Below are 17,436 nucleotides of genomic sequence, written 5' to 3' on the forward strand. Positions count from 1 at the left end.
TGTACTGCGGTTCTTCTAAATACTTAACCCGTGAAACTTCACTCCATTTTCAAACCCCAGTAGGTTCATTCTGCCATGAGTCATCTGGTGGGTTAATCAGGTGAAAACGTTTTACGTGAGAACCACTCAACCAAGAGGAGATCAAGCAGAAGGAGTACATTGCCCACTTGGGAGCTCTCGTTTCCCTGCAGGAGAGCATTTCCAGCCCGCGACAGGCAGAAGGTAAACTGAAGGAGATTATTTCTTTCTGGTGCCCAGAAACATACTCAGCGTAATGAAGAACACATGGTGGCAAGATAAGGGAAGGTTCAAAAGTCATCCTGATGGTGTTTTGGTGTAAACAGAGATTTTGTCTTCTGGAAAGAAACAACAATGACCAAAAGTAGTTCAGGCGGGGAGCTGCGTCAGCACGCGCAGGCTGCAAAGGAACAAGAAATGGGTTTATTCCATGCTGAAAAGAGAAGAAAGAGAAACACAACGTTTCGGCCGTGTTTTCTTTCTTCTTTTCAGCAGGGAATAAAGCTATTACTTGTTACAATGACCAAAAGCCTCCCAATGGTAAAGGTCAAATTCCCATCAGGGCAGCTCAGTGGACTGGAGCTCATTCTGGTTTCCTTGTTGTTAAGCAGACTAGGGAGCGAATGGGACTCAGGTGAATAGGGAAATCTGGAATACATAGCCAGAATGTCTTTAGGAGGTGGGCTGATACCATAGCAAAAAAGAAAACAAGGAAACGAGGAGAACATGCAAAGTCCACACAGACAGGAGAGCCAGTGGGCTGAACCCAAATTAGGATCTCACACCTGTGAGGCCTCTGTGCCAACGGCCACCCCACACACAACCAACATTTCTCAAAGACATCGGATTAAGCAGTCACAGCTTTTACCCCAGCGCAAACATTTCCTCCACTTCTGTAAAGAATATTCAGCAAAATATGTTTTTAAAGAACTGCATGTAGGCAGAAAAACAATTCTTGTTGTCATACCTGCACTGTCCCTGACAAATCGTGCTCCGCTAATGTCTTGTGTTCACAAGAAATCCTGCAGGGAAGAAAAGCTTTGAGAACGATCTGGCTCTGTTCCTCGGCAGCGCTGGGTTCCCGAGTCTGGAGACGGCAGAGGAATTTCGGGAACAGGTACTCCCCAATCTAGATTCCTTTAGGTTAATCTCAAAGCTCGGTTAATTCAGAATCTTCTTCTTGAGAACAACCTCACCTTGTAAATTTAATTTAATAGGGATTTTTAAAACGTCTGCAATGATTCTTTTAGAGATAATTAGTGAAACAGGAACTCGAGGAAATGGGTCTCCTCAGAAATGTGCCCTTAGGCCCAGAAGAAAGAAGCTGCTGTAATAGGAAGAAACCCTTGATATACGACGTCCCCCCCAGGGTACAGTACAGTTTAGAGCTGTCAATCAGAAGTAACCAGTGTGTCTTCAGGAGAGGGGAGCAAACCAGAATGCCCAAAAAATGCATGCAGACTCCATACAGACAGGCACTTCCAGCAATTGCACCCAGGACTCTGGAGCTGTGTGGTTGTGGCGCTCACCACCAAGCCACTGTGCAATGGCTAATTATCGGCCTTGCGTTTAACACTGCTAAATTAACAAGGGATTAATAATTATGACTGTTGAACCAGCCTGAAGAGGGTTAGGGATTTCTTAGACACAGGTACCATTATTATGAGCAGCTTAGTCAATTCTGCTCTAAACCTGAACCCCTTGCAGAAGCAGTCATTAACGAGCAGATAACAGATTGGGTTAAAACTCTGATACGGACCAACCACTGAGAAGGGAAACAAACAAACAAAACAAAAAAAACAGCTCAAACCACGAACGCCATCTTATCTCGAATTTTAATAAAGTTCATTAAACAGAATTTCGCTACTGAACATCTTTGTTTATGTGTAAAAAAAGATTGACTGAGCAGCCCAATAAAATTATAAATAAAAACCCAAGCCGTCCCCTGGCTCATACGAGTCTTGTGGCTTAAACACTCTTCCCGAGAGAGCTTAAGACATTGAACGCGAACGTTTGAGTTTGGGCACAACTTCAGCACAGGCCTCACACAGCCACACTTGTCATTTTTCTCATGAATGAACCATTTCATCTTGGTTCCTTGGCAACATGTGGCAGAGTATTAAATCTCAAGGCTCTGACTTATCCAATTTCAGCATTGTTAGGAGCAACACACAACCACAAAATAACAGTGTGGAATGTGATGCACTTACTGTATGTGAAACTCAGCTGGATATTCAGCTGTACTGAAACAGAACCTGCGTACAACACATTAAATAAACTAAAACTGAAAATCATCTTCCAAACGCTTCTTAGTGGACACCTGAAGTGAGCCCTTCAGCATTCTGCAGACTAATTGTCAAGGTGCACTTCCAATTGTGCTCTTTTTTAACAGGCCAATCTACAGTCTTGAGATTGGCATAAGATTCCCCTCAAAAGGATCATCATCTCCTTGTTATGTTTCCGTTGTCCATCTAATCAAGTTCTTTACAAATAAACGTTGTTGCTGAAATTGTTTCCTGCGACACTTTAAATAAAAAGGAAAGCGACTGACTCAATTTAAAAAACAAAACTAAAATAGTCATGAAGCTAAGATTCATTTAGCACGGGATTCTCATGAGGGAAATGGTTGTAAATACCATTGGCTATCCATGTAATTTGATTAATACGTCTATTGTCGCAAACCCAGGGAATTATCCTACAGATACATATTGCTTACACAGATGTCTACCAATAACTCTACTGAAAGATTTGCAAATACATCCATTTTAATGTTCCAGTTTTGCTCCACAAAATATCAATACTTACAAAATCAAATACTCATCAGATTTAAAATAATTCCTTGATGTTACAATTCCGAACATTTCTAAGGTGTCCATGACACTTAGGTTATCATGAAAATTTAAGACAAAAATTGAAAGCTTAATTAAAAATCTCCAATTGCACTGTTCGGTTTTTCCAGTTTCTGGAGTGGTCTTCCAATAGGTTTGTTTCCACATTGCTAATAATTTGTTTCTTCTGAACACACAGAGAGGAGTGCCTCACACACATGTGCTGGTATTCCCTGAATCTGCATGGACAGAAAAACCCAGCTCTAACATATCGCGTGAGCAGTTACTACTGGGCAGGTGGAATGGTATCTGTGCAGTGCTGTAGCTGTACCAACGGGAAAGACGCAGAAGGCAGGGAAAAGAGTGGGGGTCTACAGGAACTGGGAATGGAGTCTTAAGACACGAAGGAATGAACATTTACACCTGGTTTAGACAGGGGGCCAATCTGGAAAATGGGGGTGTGATTCTCAGATCTGGTACTGGAGTGACCAGGGTCAAGAATCACCAGAACAGAGCACACTTCCGGAAAGCTCAAAGACACAGATGAAAGGCTACATTCACCTAAAGCATCAGTCTAACCCAACAGCCGCTAAAAAAAAAGGCAACTGATGCATCTTGGTTCCCCTTTATTCATCGTGTTTGAACACACCAAGCTGTCACTTCTAATAGCAGAAAACTAGCAAGCTGGCTTTCTGTAGGGAAGCCAGTGAACCACTGTGCTCTGGGGGCTGACTGGAACACCAAGACAGTGCGTGCAGCAGCACAAATGTCAAATGCACAGGAAATCTGTAAGCAAGATTTCAGGAAACAACGGCACTGTCACGCACAGCTCTTTGGGACAGAGTCGGCAATTCACACAGACTTCTTGTTTTTTAAACAGGTCTGGCGACCCGGCACTCCGTTCGGCTCCGCCTGCGGCCTTGCCTGCCCACAGACTACAGAACCGGTGCCAGTCCCAGGAGGGGAGGGCACTGTCCTTCCCCCTTCCCCACGCACAGCATGAGCGGCAGTGTCCGGTGAGAGACGGCCTTCGCGCTTAGAGCAGGAGCCGCAGGAGGGCGAGGGCGGGCAGGACACTGCTCACGGCGGCCCGCAGGCCCGGGGCGCCGCCGCTCCCTCCCCCCGCCTCTCTCTGCGCGCAGGACTCGCCCCGGTGTCCGCTGTAGCACTGGCACTGGAACTCCCGCTGGAAGTAGTCCCGCTCGCCCGCGGTCAGGAGCCCCCGCGCCTGCAGTCTGCCTCCCTCCCGCTGGATGCTGAAGCTCTGCGGGCTGAGGTGCAGGTAGGTGTCCGTGTTGGGGTTGCGGCGCAGGCAGCGGCCCTGAGCGCTGCACCTCGCCTTGCTGCACTGCTCTGCTGCCGTCGACACGTTCACCAGGTACCGCCCCAGCGCCCCCCGCAGGTATTCATTCAGCGTGTTGCAGTTGGCCTGTGAACACACAGCAGGAATCCAGATGTATCTGCAACTGCTCCGGAAAGTAGGTTGAACACAGTTAACACAGTGACATGCCTTTCATTCGGTTTCTCTCCTATTGCACGCACAAGGTCTCCGTTATTTGGTACAGATGGTTTTTGCCTACTAGAAGATTTGAAAGAAGAGAAAGGCTCGCACACTTCCAAAACCGCTGGGGAAAAAAACAAAACACTGCGGTCAGAGTTTTTGCTTCAACCACATCATGGCTGTAAAGTGGGTTAGTTACCAAGGCAGTAAGATGCACACGATGAAGGCGGTCCAGGCTTTCCCTCCCCAGTAAAGAGATGCATCACTTACAACGCTGCTGGCGTAGGTAGAGTCTCCCCAAAAGATGATTCCCGCCACTCCCAGGGCCACGCTCTCCCCTATAGTGGAGACGAGGTCCATCTGCCGAGACACAAAGGCCCCCGTGTTCAGTTCACGCGACAATCTCCCTGCAAAACCTCACTGGAACTGCCATGCCAACCAGCTCATTCACTGACTCGAGTACGTGGGGGGGACCGGATGCAAGTGATGAAACTCCCCCAAGGTCCTGACAGAGTCAATCCAACGGGTTTTCAGGTGCAGCGACGGAAATGCAAACTGAGAATGGGGGGGGGCGTTCCTTTACGCAAAAGGTGGTGGGGGACTGGAACAAGCCGCCCAGCCTTGCTGTTGAAGACGAAAACCCTGGCTTCTTCCAAGACATGGCTGGGTGAGATCCTGGGATCCATTAGCCCCTAATTAGCAAAACAGGCTGAATGCTCTTGTTCGTGACCCTTCAAATATTCTTATTCAATTAAGTCATTAAGGGCTCAGGAGGTTATGAACGCCAGACACAGGAGTCTTGTCTCTCGTCACTGATACAGAGCTCCCTGTGACATGAAGTGACCTATGAGGGCAAGGGTTAACTAATCTGAAGGACGACAGATAACGTACGCCGAGAAGCACTGAAAACACAACTGTTTTGCAAATGTTATTGGTTTCAATACCCATGCGATATTTTTAGTAGTTACATCATACAAGCTGAATGGCTCTAGGGGATCTGAAAGCCTAATAGGTGACATAAAAGATGGCATAATCAGCTTAAAGAACTGCTCAACCTGGAGAAAGCCTGGAAAAGACACCTACAAAACGTGTTACACGCACCAGTCCTCGTTCACGGCATAAGAGGAATGCAGAATATATCCATGCAACTGAAGAAGAAAACAAGAACAGTACACAAATGAGGCCCAGAATGACTGTTTCCTTGTTACTTGCTTAGCTGACACCCTTGTCAGGGGCATTCCTGAAGCCAGATGTTTTTCCCCAGAGCTGAAAAGGGAAAGAAAACTCTGCAAGAGGCCTGGCCGATGCCCCCCTCCACCCCGCCCCCCATGTTGAAGGGGCTGGTGAGATGTGCCCCCCTCCAGACTGCACAGAAAAGCAGACATAAATTAACTTCATCAGCTGGTCAGTCCCTAACTAATAACCACATGAGAGGTTAAGTTTAAAAGGAAACAAAACACACAAAAAAAGAGCAATAAACCTAACCCAGATTACAGTGTGGCTCAGATCCTTATTTCAAAGTCACGAAATAAATACAATTTCACAACTGTGGCTCATTTAGAAGTGAAATTAAATGCAGGTTTAACAAGTTTCTTCGAGAAGACTTTCACCACCGACACTGTTCAGTGGAAAAATCCCATTTTATGATGAGATCAGCAATTCATCCTTTCCTTCCTATTTCAACAGATAATCTAATGGAAAAACACAGAGGCAGGAAGAACAACAAAAGGTCTTTATTTTATCGAGGATGTTTTTTTTGTGATACTGATGGTCGAAAAATTCCTGATGTACGATTCAGGAGCTCAGCCTTCATTATTTTCTTCTCCCAACAATAACACCTAAAACATTTCACTCCCAACATCTGCTTTTTCCACTGGGTCCAGTCCTGGGGTGTTCCAATTAAAATTCCAGAAATCAGGCAAAACCGACAAAGGGTGGGGATGTAATAGATTTCGTTTTTTCAGAACTAATTTTCAGAACGTTAAGAAGAAAGCAGTCAAGTGAATAAATAACAGTGAGAAGATTACACATTACTTCACAGCTGTCACAAGGTAATGACGTCTCAGATTTAAATGCAGCCTTGTCCTTGGCTGTCTGGGCCACAGATAAGGCCCAGTTTTTGCAATTCTATACTTAGAAATAAGGTAGATCTGCCCCTTGAGCCTTTTCTGCTGTATCAATTCCAGTTAATGGCGCCTGCCCCTCTGAGCCTGCTTGGCCTGGAATTCTGTCCTGCCAGGAGGATAAATATGAAATAAAAACAGCTCATGAAATCCAAATACTGAAAAATGGAAAAATGAATTAAAGTTTCTTCACAACCCCCTTCCACTCTAGGAGGCCCAAAAAAGTAAGTTCAGCTGGAAAGCAAGCGTGGAGTTTGTTTTTTTATAACCCTGCTCTTCAGTGGAAGGCAGGCTGGCTGGACACCAGGAGGAGGGCAGCTGAGCTGTAGCTACCACGCCAGAGCCGTTCCTCCACTTTCAGCTGCTGTCTTGCTCCAGCCTTAGTTTGTGCTACCAAAACCTCATGATATTCTCTCAAACCTGCAGGCCGTGCCATTTGGAACTTAAAAAACGATGTCTACAGAGACGCTGGGGGAGAGAACAACAGAGAACAATCGTTTTTTTTATATTTCTATCCCAGTGCGCACCGTGGTTGGCGCACGCATGAAAAGCTCTGCTGTTAAACCCCGCTGCAGGAGTTGATAAGGGCCTGAGTCTGGACCAGCGAGTCGGCGCAATGTGTCCTCCTTCGGCTGGAAACTGTGCAGTGGGGCAGGTGTGTGAAACCTGATACACCAACTTACGATACTTGCACAGTGAACAGTGCCGGAACACAGACGGGTGAGGGACAATGCTGCTGGCTTGCTCCAATGCCTGGATTTACCAGCACCTCCTGAGCAGCTGCTTGTTCACTCCTTAAAAACGTATTACAGAGACTGACAAGGAAGTCGCCCCATCCCTCCTCATTCTAGGAAAGCAGTACTGATAAGAAGTGCATAAACTGTGCGTCATGTCATCTCCTTTTAACTGCCGCGGATATTTTGGAAATGACTGCACTGTACAACCCTTAAAATTGACCTTCACAATTAATTTGACGACACACACCCTTTTCCTGCTAAACAGAGGACTCTCCGAGCTGCCCTCCAGGCCTAGCCAGAGGCATTGTGGGACATGGTGATTAACACTGCCTCACAGCTCCAGGCTCCTGGGGTCGATTCTAGGCCAGAGCGCCTGTCTATGCGGAGTCTGCGTGTTATTCAAAGGGGTTTTTTTTTGCTGGGAGCTCCGGTTTCCTCCCACCTCCCAAAGACCTGCAGGTTTAGGTTTGACTGCGTCTTCTTACATGTCCCTTTGTGGAGGGTATTTCCTACCCAGGGCTTTTACCCCCAGATGCTAAAATTGTACCCCAAAGAGAACCAGCTGAACTCAATGGCCACAGTGACATCTATGACCCTGCTGGATTTCTGAGGTGTTTAACTTGGCAGGACCTGAAGCTGAACTGTCAGACAGCTCACCCCACCCACACAGCTTCACAGCCTCCACAGGCTGTAGGAGGACATGGAGGTCAACACTGTTTATATCCTCACTGAAAACCTTTCTGTCTTTTACTGTTTGGTTGTTATATTTTTCCCTCATTGTTTTTTTTTTGGGGGGGGGGAAGAGCTTTTTAGGCTTTCTGCTTTAAGATGCCATGTAAACATGTAAACTAACAATCATAATAATTGACTCAATATTACGCTCTCCTCACTGTTCCTGAGAATAGTCTCCTCGCTTTTGGGAAGTCACTCTTCTCTCCCCCATTGTTCAAGACACGCCAAGTCCCCCCCTGATTCAGGTCCTGATGAAACGGACCAGCACTGGTCCCGACAGGCGAGCGAGCAGCCAGCCAGCCAACCAACCCACCAACCCGGACTGCCACCCAGCGAGGCACAGAGAACATGCAAACTCCCCACAGACTGGCGCAGCCCCCGCCAGGGCTGGAAATCGAACCCGCGGCCCTCGAGCCGCAAGGCAGCGGCACTAACAGCCTCAACCCATTCGAAGAGCCTCTGTTTTTTTTTTTACTTTCGCCACCCCACCCCACGCGCGGCTCACCTCCGTCAGCAGCTCCATCTCGTTGGTGTAGGTGGGGCGGGTGTAGACGAAGACGGGCCGGGCCGGGCCCTCCCCCACCTGGGCCAGCCTCATGCCCTCCCTCACGCGGTTGCGGACGAACTGGCGCCCGAAGGGGCTGGAGCGCAGCACGGAGCCCACGTAGATGGAGGGGAAGAGGGCCGTGCTCTCGGCCCACAGCCAGGCCAGCTGGTCGTTGCGGCTGACCTCCACGTCGGGGCAGCGGCCCGTGTAGTTCTCCAGGCTGTTCTTGTAGTCGTGGTTGTAGCAGTCTGGGAAGAGGTAGAAGCCCCACAGCTGGTGAGGTCGCAGGTGCTTGGCGTGCCTCAGGGTGCCCAGCATGAACGCCCTGGCCGAGGCCTCGAACTCCTGCTGCGCCACCTTGTTCACCTCCTCCTTGCTCCAGGTGGGGTTCCTCCTGGCGGTCAGGTTGCGCGACACGCTGCGGTACACGTCCTTGGCGTCCCAGTTGCGGATCCACAGGGGGCGCCACTCCTCCCAGTCGATCACGGCCAGCCCCCTGGCGCTGGGGTCCCGGATGTACTTGTTCACGCCCTCGGGCATCTTCTGCAGGTGGGCCTCCAGGCTGGAGGTCTGGGGCAGCCCCGTGTTCACGGCCCGGCCGCTCCTCTCGAAGTAGGGGTACAGCCCCAGCCGGTCCTTGTAGAAGATGGTGAGGTTCTGCCCCACGAAGCCCTCGTTGGGCGAGGCCCGGATCTCGAACTGGCCCAGGTCGAGGTCCACGCTGTAACGGGGGCGGCAGTCCTCCGTCGGGGCGTTCCAGGCCAGGAGCAGGGCCCTGCCGGAGAGGAAGGGCCGGCGGGTGGGCTTCGGGGGCCCGGCGCGGCAGCAGCCCGGCGACAGGAGCAGCACCAGCCAGAGACCGCAGGCGGGCAGCGGCCAGCGGGCGCCGGACATCGCTTCGCCGACAGGGGGCGCTGGGGGGGAGAGGTGCAGCGAGCCAGGCGCACTCGGGTCTCTGTCGAGGAGTAAAGTGGTAGTTAATGGAAAGGAGGAGGAGGGAGAAGCACCAGGCTGCAGGCCGGGACGGCGGAGATGTTGAATCCTCGTCCCGGAGGGTCGCAGTTTTTTTTTTAACCTCTCGTGAGTACAGAGCTGGGGGGGCACAGGCGATACAGCGCGATTCAGGGGGTGAAAACTAGGAGACACGGGGGCCCTGCAGGACCAGGAGTGAAGAGCAGTGCTGTGCACACTTCACCCTGAAGGAGCCACGCAGGTGCACAGAGAAATAAATGCCCACTGCACTAGAACTACGGTACTGAACAGCCCGGGAACTCGTGGGTCTGCAAGACCGCGTTACGATACCCTATCGTTTTCTCCCCCAGTTAAATACTTCATTTCCCAAGTAACGTACGTTTATTTATTTATTTTTCCCCCAATCAGGCCTGGTCAATGACGAAATGAAAACCTGGCATTTGGATATTAAAACGGTTTAGTGTGTACAGAGCTGTGGGAAGTCATTACCTCTAAGTCAACGATTCATATTGTTTGCGGAGCTGCTGAGCGGTACAGCGCTTGCAAAAAGCGTCCAGATTTGTTAACAAAGCCGTAAACGTGCAGATACTCCCGCGTCACGCGTGTACCAATTCTTAGTTTACTTGTGCACGCATAACGCGGCGCCAAAGAGTTCTTCAGAAATCGGTTGGAGGTCTGTAAAATAAATTACACTGACGTGGAGCCCATCTACAACCTTTTTAAACTTAACAGAACAAAGCGTGGCATGTCACAGAAGCCGGATAAAGATCCAATGAACTATCCAGTGCGGTTCTGTTCGGCTTGTCTACTCGCAACGCCGCTGTAAGAGATGACACAAATGAAAGCTCGGTGCATTAATTGAAGATCCGCACACGCACGCAAAACCCGCTCATTGGGAAAGTTTCGCAGGGTAGAACTTCACCATCCCGGCTCACAACGTGAGGACGCAAACAAACTAAAATGAAAACAAACGAGATACAGTACCTTTCCGACTGCTGCTACCTTGTTAAAGGTAAAGGCAGGCAGGCGAGCACGACCATTCCTGCGCACGAAAAGTTGACCTGGAATAATTTAAGAATAATTCCCCCTAGACGCCCGGTCGGCTGATCAGCAGTCGGCACGCATGAATAAGATTTTAAAGAACAGAACAGCCCATTAAAGTCCGTTGTTTCCACCAAACCCCGCTTTCCAGACCATGATTCCTCGTCGGGGAAGACACAAGAGCCCCTACTCGAATTTCTTCTTTTTCCCTTTCATTGTTTTACGCGATCGGCGATCCCGTCCAAACCACATCCCTGTTTTTTTTTGTGTGTGTGACGAAACCGCCCCGCAGCCTCAGCGTAGCTCCAGGTTTTCTAAGCGTGGGGCTCTTCAGATGGCTTAAAAAAAGCAGCTTCGACACTTTCTAGACTGGGAAAATGAGGGGAAGGGGGGGGGGGGGGGGGAGAGATAAGAACTCTTCTTGTGAGAATGTATCAAATAAACGCGACACATTATGCGTCCCACATATATTGCGTCTGTTCGCGTCCCAGGCACACACCCGTTCACCTGAGTTCAAAGTCTAAATATGATCGATTCTCAATTTATTTCTCTCTCTACTGTACCCAAATACCCCCCCTATTTTTTACGAATAGATTATTCCGCACACAGCACGCCGGAGCGCAGCTGTCCGAGTTCCTACAGTAGGAAGGAGCCCACAGCAGTTACTCTGTAGTAACAGAGGACTGGGAACACAATGACCGTATCATGTTACAGGATAGGGGGAAGTGAATCGCCAGGGATTAAACGGGATGGTGCTTTTGGATTAGAAACCGAGAATGCCCTTTCTTTTTTCTTAAAACAGACCAACAGCAGAGACCTTTGGCCCGTGTTTAAAACCCCGTCTGTAGAAAGAAGCTCACCACCAGCGCGTGTTAACTGCACATCCCTCATTGACATGCAAAAAAAAAACTCCGTTTAAGAAAGCGGCATATGCAGCAGTTTCTCTGCATATTCTGCACGCTAATCAACCATTTCCCTTATTTGTTTCTGACGCTTATTTAACTTCAGAGATTTAATATGACGAACGCGGCGTGTATTATCTGACAGGCAAGTGTAAAAGGGTTTTTAGAGGGCACAATACTCGAGGCAATGCGAGAAAAAAAAAATAATATAGCGCACCAGCATCGTCCCCGTGGTACCTGCTGGAACATATCGGCACGATTTGATTCTGTTAAGATCAGATGCTGTACCTCCGCCTACGAGAGCGTGAAAGAGGAAATGTGATTTGAATAAGATGGGTTTGTCCGCCCGGTGTGGTGCAACATGTGCGGTCACACCGTCTCGTGAGCTGCATTTGACAGGTCCAACCCATCTGCCGAGTTCAGCAGTAGCCGCGCTTTCGGCAGTGAATTGAGGATCAGAGAGAGATGCGTAGCGTCTTGCATGTTCAGGTGGCAGTCTCTCTAAGGCCCCAGACCGTCGCTAACCTCGTGTGGTAGACAAAAGTTAAAAGAACTGGGGCGTAATGTTCACGAAAAGTGAAAAGGCATCAAAAATGGAGAATCAACTTTTTTTTTTCCGAAATGCATTTCAGTGCAATACTTCAAATAAAGTGCACCGGATGCACAATTCGCGGCAAGGGTGTGTCAAACGGATAGCGCTTTCCTAAAAACGGAGTATTCCACTCCGGTTTTCAGGGATGACATTTGAAACACACGCCCGCTCGATTCTTGCTGAACACCAGACGACACGTTGCATTTCATTCCTGCAGCCGCAGAGATCTCCACACACCTGCAATAGCTAATAACAGCGCTTGTTAGCCTGGGGCAGAGTGTTAATTAATCCTGTTGTTGTTGTTGTTTTTACCTTCTTAAGCTATCTGTCACATACAATCAAATTATACCGATGTTAGAAAGCAACTTAATTCAACCTCTCTCAGAATTCGGAGTTTTATTTTTTTTTTCTCAAGAGTGTTTCACTTGAGATTCCGGATTGGGACAGTACAGTCCGGTATGATCATGGGCTCTGTTTTCCTCTTGTAAAAAAAAAAGTACTTGTTACAACTTGTCGCTCAAAAACTCCCCCCCCCGCTCGCGTCTTGCTCCTCTTCGCTTGCTTTATACCCTGTCGCGCTGACTCACCTGTTTTCTCCCCAGTCGAGAAAAAGCAGTTTCCTGTCGGGAGGGGAGCCGACACCACTTCCCCCACCATCCCGCCAGGAAACGTCTACAATGGGGGGGGGGATTCTGATGGCTATCGCTGGCTACTCTTCGTTTTTAACTCCTTTCTTTCAAAAAAAAAATCCTTCTCCGCCTCAGTAGCTCAGACCCCCCCTGGACAAAATCCCTTTCAACCTCACGGAGCAGGATTTAAAATCAACAGCGGGGACCAACAACGGACCGACTAAAAAAATTGAACGGAACGGTGCTTCCTGGGCGTTTGAGCAGAATCCGCCGCCCGAAACATCTTGGAGAGGAAGTCTCTGATGTAACTGTCTTACTGTTCCCACTGCAGGTCCGGCAGGAAGGTATGAGCGAGCGCCACCCACCCCAACACCGTCTGGGGAGCCTTTGAAGCGCCGCTCCGCATTCCTTATTGCGCAAATCGCAACCTGCTTTCATTTGCCCTCGGCTACGCGCTGCGACTTGTCTGGAGAGACTTGAGCTGCGGGGAGGCGCGGATGAAGCAATGGCTTTTAAGTTAAGGCCACCGTGGTGGGTTTCTCTCTTGTTTCTGGAAAGCTTTTATGTTGGTTTTTTTTTTTTTGGTGAGCGCAGCTGTTCAGGACACTATTGTTTTTTTAAACCAGTCCAAAGTCTCCGGGTTCCAAATGGGCTTCCTCTGTCATCAGAGTTAATTTCAGAAACTGAATTTTGCAGTTACGGGACACACTAACTCTGGCTCTGTTCACCCTCGCCTTGAGTTCTGGAAGGAAAATCCTAGTATTTTTATGAATAGGAATAAAAAAAGTGTCTTTCCGTGTTTATGGAAACACACATCTGTGATCTCTGTCAATATTTCATAGGTCTGTCAAGATGACGATGAGTCACTTTTAAAAAATAGCATTACTATTTTTCCAGAGCAGATGTTGAAAAAGAATCATACGTTGTGTTTCTTTTCTTCTCTTTTAAGCATTGAATAAACCTATTACTTGTTCCTTTGCAACATATTATAACGTTGTTAAATGTAAAGATGAAAACACGGGCGACCCAGTCCAATTGGGAACAAGACAGAAATATTTACTGATCATCAGAAGACACTACATATCACCTATGTAAAAAAGCACAGTGAGGAAAATGCCTCTATCAATAGCAAGTGCAGTGGAATTTTATTCGACACACACGACGTGGGCAAATTCATTATGCTGATGAACATTTGTAATTAGCAGTGCTGATCGACGGGAGGTCTGTTGTCAAAGTCACAGGCTAGTAGACAGTCTGCACCTCTGTGTCACATGGGCTTTCCAGCAGGTTGCAGATACTGTCTGATGGGATTCGGTCTCTTCCCTCTGTTGGAGCCTGGACAGGCCTGTGCCCGTTCTCTGGTCCCTGAGCCCTAGGTGCCACGTGTCATCCCAGCTCATCCCAGCAGTGTTCACTGGGGCTCATGTCTGGTGCGCCCCAGCGATCCACAGCAGAACGAGGACGTGTTGTCACTCCGGGAGGAGCCCACAGGAGGGGCCGCAAGTGGGCTCCCAGGACTGGATCAGTGTAGCCGTGCAGTCAGGCTGCCATCAATCAATCAATCAATCAGTAGGGACTAGACACTCCTGCCCATGCGCCCATCGCAACACGGACCCCTGCCTGGACTGGTCTTTCACACATGAGACCCCCCCCCCGTTCAGAACACCTGCATCGCCCTCGCCGACATCCATCATGGTGGTCTGCACGAGCTCGTGACTCATCCCTAGAGACGATCTGTCTCAGCACGAGATGTTTCTCCAGCACCCCAGCGGCACCAAAGGCGCCGTCTTCTCGATTAGCGGAGCACGCTGGCCGCTTCAGGTGTTCGATCACCTCGTCCCCCGTGCCCCCACCAGCTCTCTCTCTCTGTGCGATGAGGTGATTTTGGGGTTCACGCGACGTAGTCTCAGGAGCTTTTTATGGTCATTCTCAAAAGGATTGAGCAAACCCACACCCAAACCACCTAGCCAGTATCTCAAACCTGGGGATTTTTCCCCATGCACGAACACAGCAATAGGTTTCTTTCACCGCTCAGCTCATTTAGAAGATGACTACTTACCCTGACAGAAGGCAAAACCTCCTCTTTTTAGAAGGCCTCCCGGAGCCTCGGCACTATTCTGATCCACTCTCAACGTAAACGAATCCCACACGTTTCAAACAGAAGCCTTGAAACCATGTGCTCTGTGTCTTGAATGCAGCGCGTGAAGAATCCCACGACTGAATGTCCGCAGGGGGGAATGACACTTCTAATAATCCCCTCTACCCTTCTGTAACCCTTCCTCTCCCTGTCCCTCTTCCTGCCCTCCAGCGACACCCTTCCTCCTGCCTCTGCTCGCCTTCCTGCCATTAGAGGAGAACAGGAAGTCGGCGAAAGAGGGGAGCTGCCGGTCTCCCCCAGCCTGGCAGACGTACAGAACGACACCGGACTCGTCGGAGAGCCAAGATGGCACTCCCCTGCCCAGCCCTGGCATTATTGATCCTCGATTTCCTCCGTTACTGGTCGTTGCCCTTTCCCGGTGCCAGCTACTAGTGAGAAAATGCCCGGAATCAGGATCAGCAGTCAGTTTTGGTTGGGCGGAAGGGAACTGTAGCACACATGCTTTGTGTTTTGTGTTTGGACCCTCTGCAAGTCCGTAAGAGAGCTTAAGGACAAGAAGTAGCAAAGTCTTGTTCGGCTCCAGGCTGACTCTGCACCTGCCTCTTTTGAAGGAAGGATTTAGACTGGGGTCATTTCTGGAAAAATTGCTTTAGGATCCTGGTTAATCTCCTCTCCTCTTTTCCAGTGAATTACCAAAGACAGCTTCTAAAAAGGTTTCCATGCTGAAGCAGCAAACCTGAATCAGTTTAGCTCTGGTGCAGAGTAGAAGTTGGGTAAGGAAAAATACACAAACTGCTTTAAGTGCCATATATTAATTTTTTGCTTGCGGAGACATGAGCGGTAAGGCAGGAGGTTACAAGAAATATACCTTAAGGGATGGTTCTGTTCTGAGATTGTTTTAGAAATGAAGCACGTATGAATTTTATTTATAAGAATGTGTAGATACATGGTCCTCCTCGCAAAACAGCCCTACAAAATAGAAAGTAGGCACTGGCTTAGATCTGTGACTTGATGAGGTTCAGTTGTGCAAAATGTAATGTTTTTGTTGTCCTAAACACTTGCAAATTGAACAACAGTGGAAGGCCTGGGAGTTTGCTGCTCATGATGGGACCGAAGATGCCCCAAGAGTCACGAGCCTTTTCTATCAGTCAGCGAGAAAAAGAGGCCGGTGTGAGCCTGTCTGTTTCTTGCAGCTGCATCCAAATCGCGTGAACACATACTGTGAAACTCCAGCCTCAGCTGCAGCAGCAGCAGCAGCAGTAGAAGCTCTGTGGAAATAAAAGTCAGCGTACCGTAGCTTCTGCAGGACTCCGAGCAGGATGGGAGGCTGGTAAAAAGCCAGCGTGGAACCTGCAATCCCCAGGCAAGATTGTGTGTGTGTGGGTGTTGGGGGGTGGGGGTGGGGCTCGAGAGTCAATAAAATCGACCAGGCGTTCGCGCAGAATCAATCGAATCGCTCCAGAGGGGCGCTGAGAGGCCCGTCTCCCGCCAAGCCTGCTTTCCAAGTGGGCCAAGGAACAGGGCGGGTCAGAGAAAACGCGCGCCTGGCTGCACTGGGGGCAGTGGCCGTCGACCTTCTGACCCCCAGCTGCGTCTCTGACCACATTCTTACGTTAATGGGAATCCGACGGTCCCCAAGCAAGCTGGGACCGAGTTTCACTCAAACTCCAGACACATCCAAGGTCTCACATTCCTGCAGCCCCGTGCACTTTGTACTCCAGGGGCGCCGTACAATGGCCGACCCTGCGCTCTGACCCCCAGCTTCTCTCCCTGTCTCTGTGTCTGTGTCTCCCTGGAGAAAAGCTGGGGGATGCGAAAAGACGCATTCCTAATGCAAGAAATTGTATAGGGCTAATAAAGAAACATTACTTGGCTCATCATTCAGAGTGTTACAATTTGAAGCCCAGCGACCAGGAATTCTGCAGCTCGCGGCTTCGTCGGCACACATCTCCACGCCACGCAATGCAAATATTTTTTTGCGTTGGTTCTAGCGCCTCTGTTTGGGCTCGACAGCCCTCTCCTTTGGACGCCTGTGGAAAAAATACCTTCCCCTCGCCGGCCAGGCTAGCAAGAATAGAGCCGGGCTGAAATCCGAGTCAAATTAAAGGGTCAAAATAAGAGAGGTTTCAGGAGCAAACTGGTAATTCTTTCATGCACGTATCGGTGATAAAAGGATTCCCATCCGAACCTTCAAAAAAAAAAAAAGGTCACAAGCAGGCACAGCAAAACTAAGTCCGTTTTTTCTCAAAAACCCCACTCTTAAAGTGGGGTTTTTAAAATGAATAAGGAGCAGCTAGGGCACTAAAAGGGTTTGAACTGGCTTCACGACCCCACTCTCCTCCCCCCTGAGAGCTGGTGTGTGGGGAGCGGACTGGAGCCTCATCCAGGTGGGGCCGCACACTGGTGGGGGTGGAGGGGGTCCCCATGACCTGGAAAGCGCTTTGGGTGGAGAGTCCAGAAAAGCACTACAGTATATATTTTAGGAAGAATTATCATTTTTATTATAATTGAAAAGCGCACGACTGGTCTCCCCCCGTGTCGGCGATAAGGGCAGAGTGGCCTGTCCGTTTTTTCCACCCCCATCATGCCTGTGATCCACCCTGGTCACAGTTTCCACAGCTCGCAGGATATCCAGGCCGGGGGGGGTCGGCGGGGGGAGGAACAGGGATGGCCGACGGAAACGAGGGGAATAGTCCTGGAGGAAGCCGGGTGTATT

The 17,436-nt window shown here is 49.3% G+C and overlaps 1 protein-coding gene and 1 long non-coding RNA gene across 4 annotated transcripts; one reads left to right on the forward strand and one right to left on the reverse strand.

The window, feature by feature from the left end:
• Positions 1 to 1,835: 1,835 nt before the first annotated feature.
• Positions 1,836 to 14,896, reverse strand: hyal2b (hyaluronidase 2b). 3 transcript variants are annotated; one of them, XM_088637012.1, is made up of 4 exons: positions 14,682 to 14,896; positions 8,445 to 9,441; positions 4,618 to 4,707; positions 1,836 to 4,275 (listed from the first exon to the last, which is right to left on the reverse strand). In XM_088637012.1, exons 2-4 carry the CDS (start codon positions 9,378 to 9,380, stop codon positions 3,883 to 3,885), a joined length of 1,419 nt encoding a protein of 472 aa, XP_088493138.1. In that variant the 5' UTR covers positions 9,381 to 9,441; positions 14,682 to 14,896; the 3' UTR covers positions 1,836 to 3,882. The 3 variants fall into 3 exon arrangements, with proteins under 3 accessions (XP_088493138.1, XP_088493139.1, XP_088493137.1); XM_088637013.1 differs by lacking the exon at positions 14,682 to 14,896 and adding an exon at positions 12,581 to 12,721; XM_088637011.1 differs by lacking the exon at positions 14,682 to 14,896 and adding an exon at positions 10,443 to 12,339.
• LOC148662161 (uncharacterized) lies at positions 13,081 to 16,600 on the forward strand. The gene is made up of 2 exons (XR_015939671.1): positions 13,081 to 13,153; positions 14,931 to 16,600. It is a non-coding gene; the product is annotated as an uncharacterized LOC148662161 (long non-coding RNA).
• The last annotated feature ends 836 nt before the right edge of the window (positions 16,601 to 17,436 follow it).

This window comes from Lepisosteus platostomus, chromosome 6 (genome assembly GCF_059453375.1).
Source record: "Lepisosteus platostomus isolate fLepPlt1 chromosome 6, fLepPlt1.hap1, whole genome shotgun sequence".
Taxonomy (NCBI): Eukaryota; Metazoa; Chordata; class Actinopteri; order Semionotiformes; family Lepisosteidae; genus Lepisosteus; species Lepisosteus platostomus.

What these genes read in the sequence shown, in the direction of transcription:
- hyal2b (XM_088637012.1), bottom strand. Translation starts at nt 9,380, where the DNA reads ATGTCCGGCGCCCGCTGGCCGCTGCCCGCCTGCGGTCTCTGGCTGGTG. An exon ending in AGATGGAGCTGCTGACGGAG is followed by an intron (nt 4,708 to 8,444) that starts GTGAGCCGCGCG and finishes GTGTCTCGGCAG; the next exon opens with ATGGACCTCGTCTCCACTAT. An exon ending in CTACCTACGCCAGCAGCGTT is followed by an intron (nt 4,276 to 4,617) that starts GTAAGTGATGCA and finishes GTGTGTTCACAG; the next exon opens with GCCAACTGCAACACGCTGAA.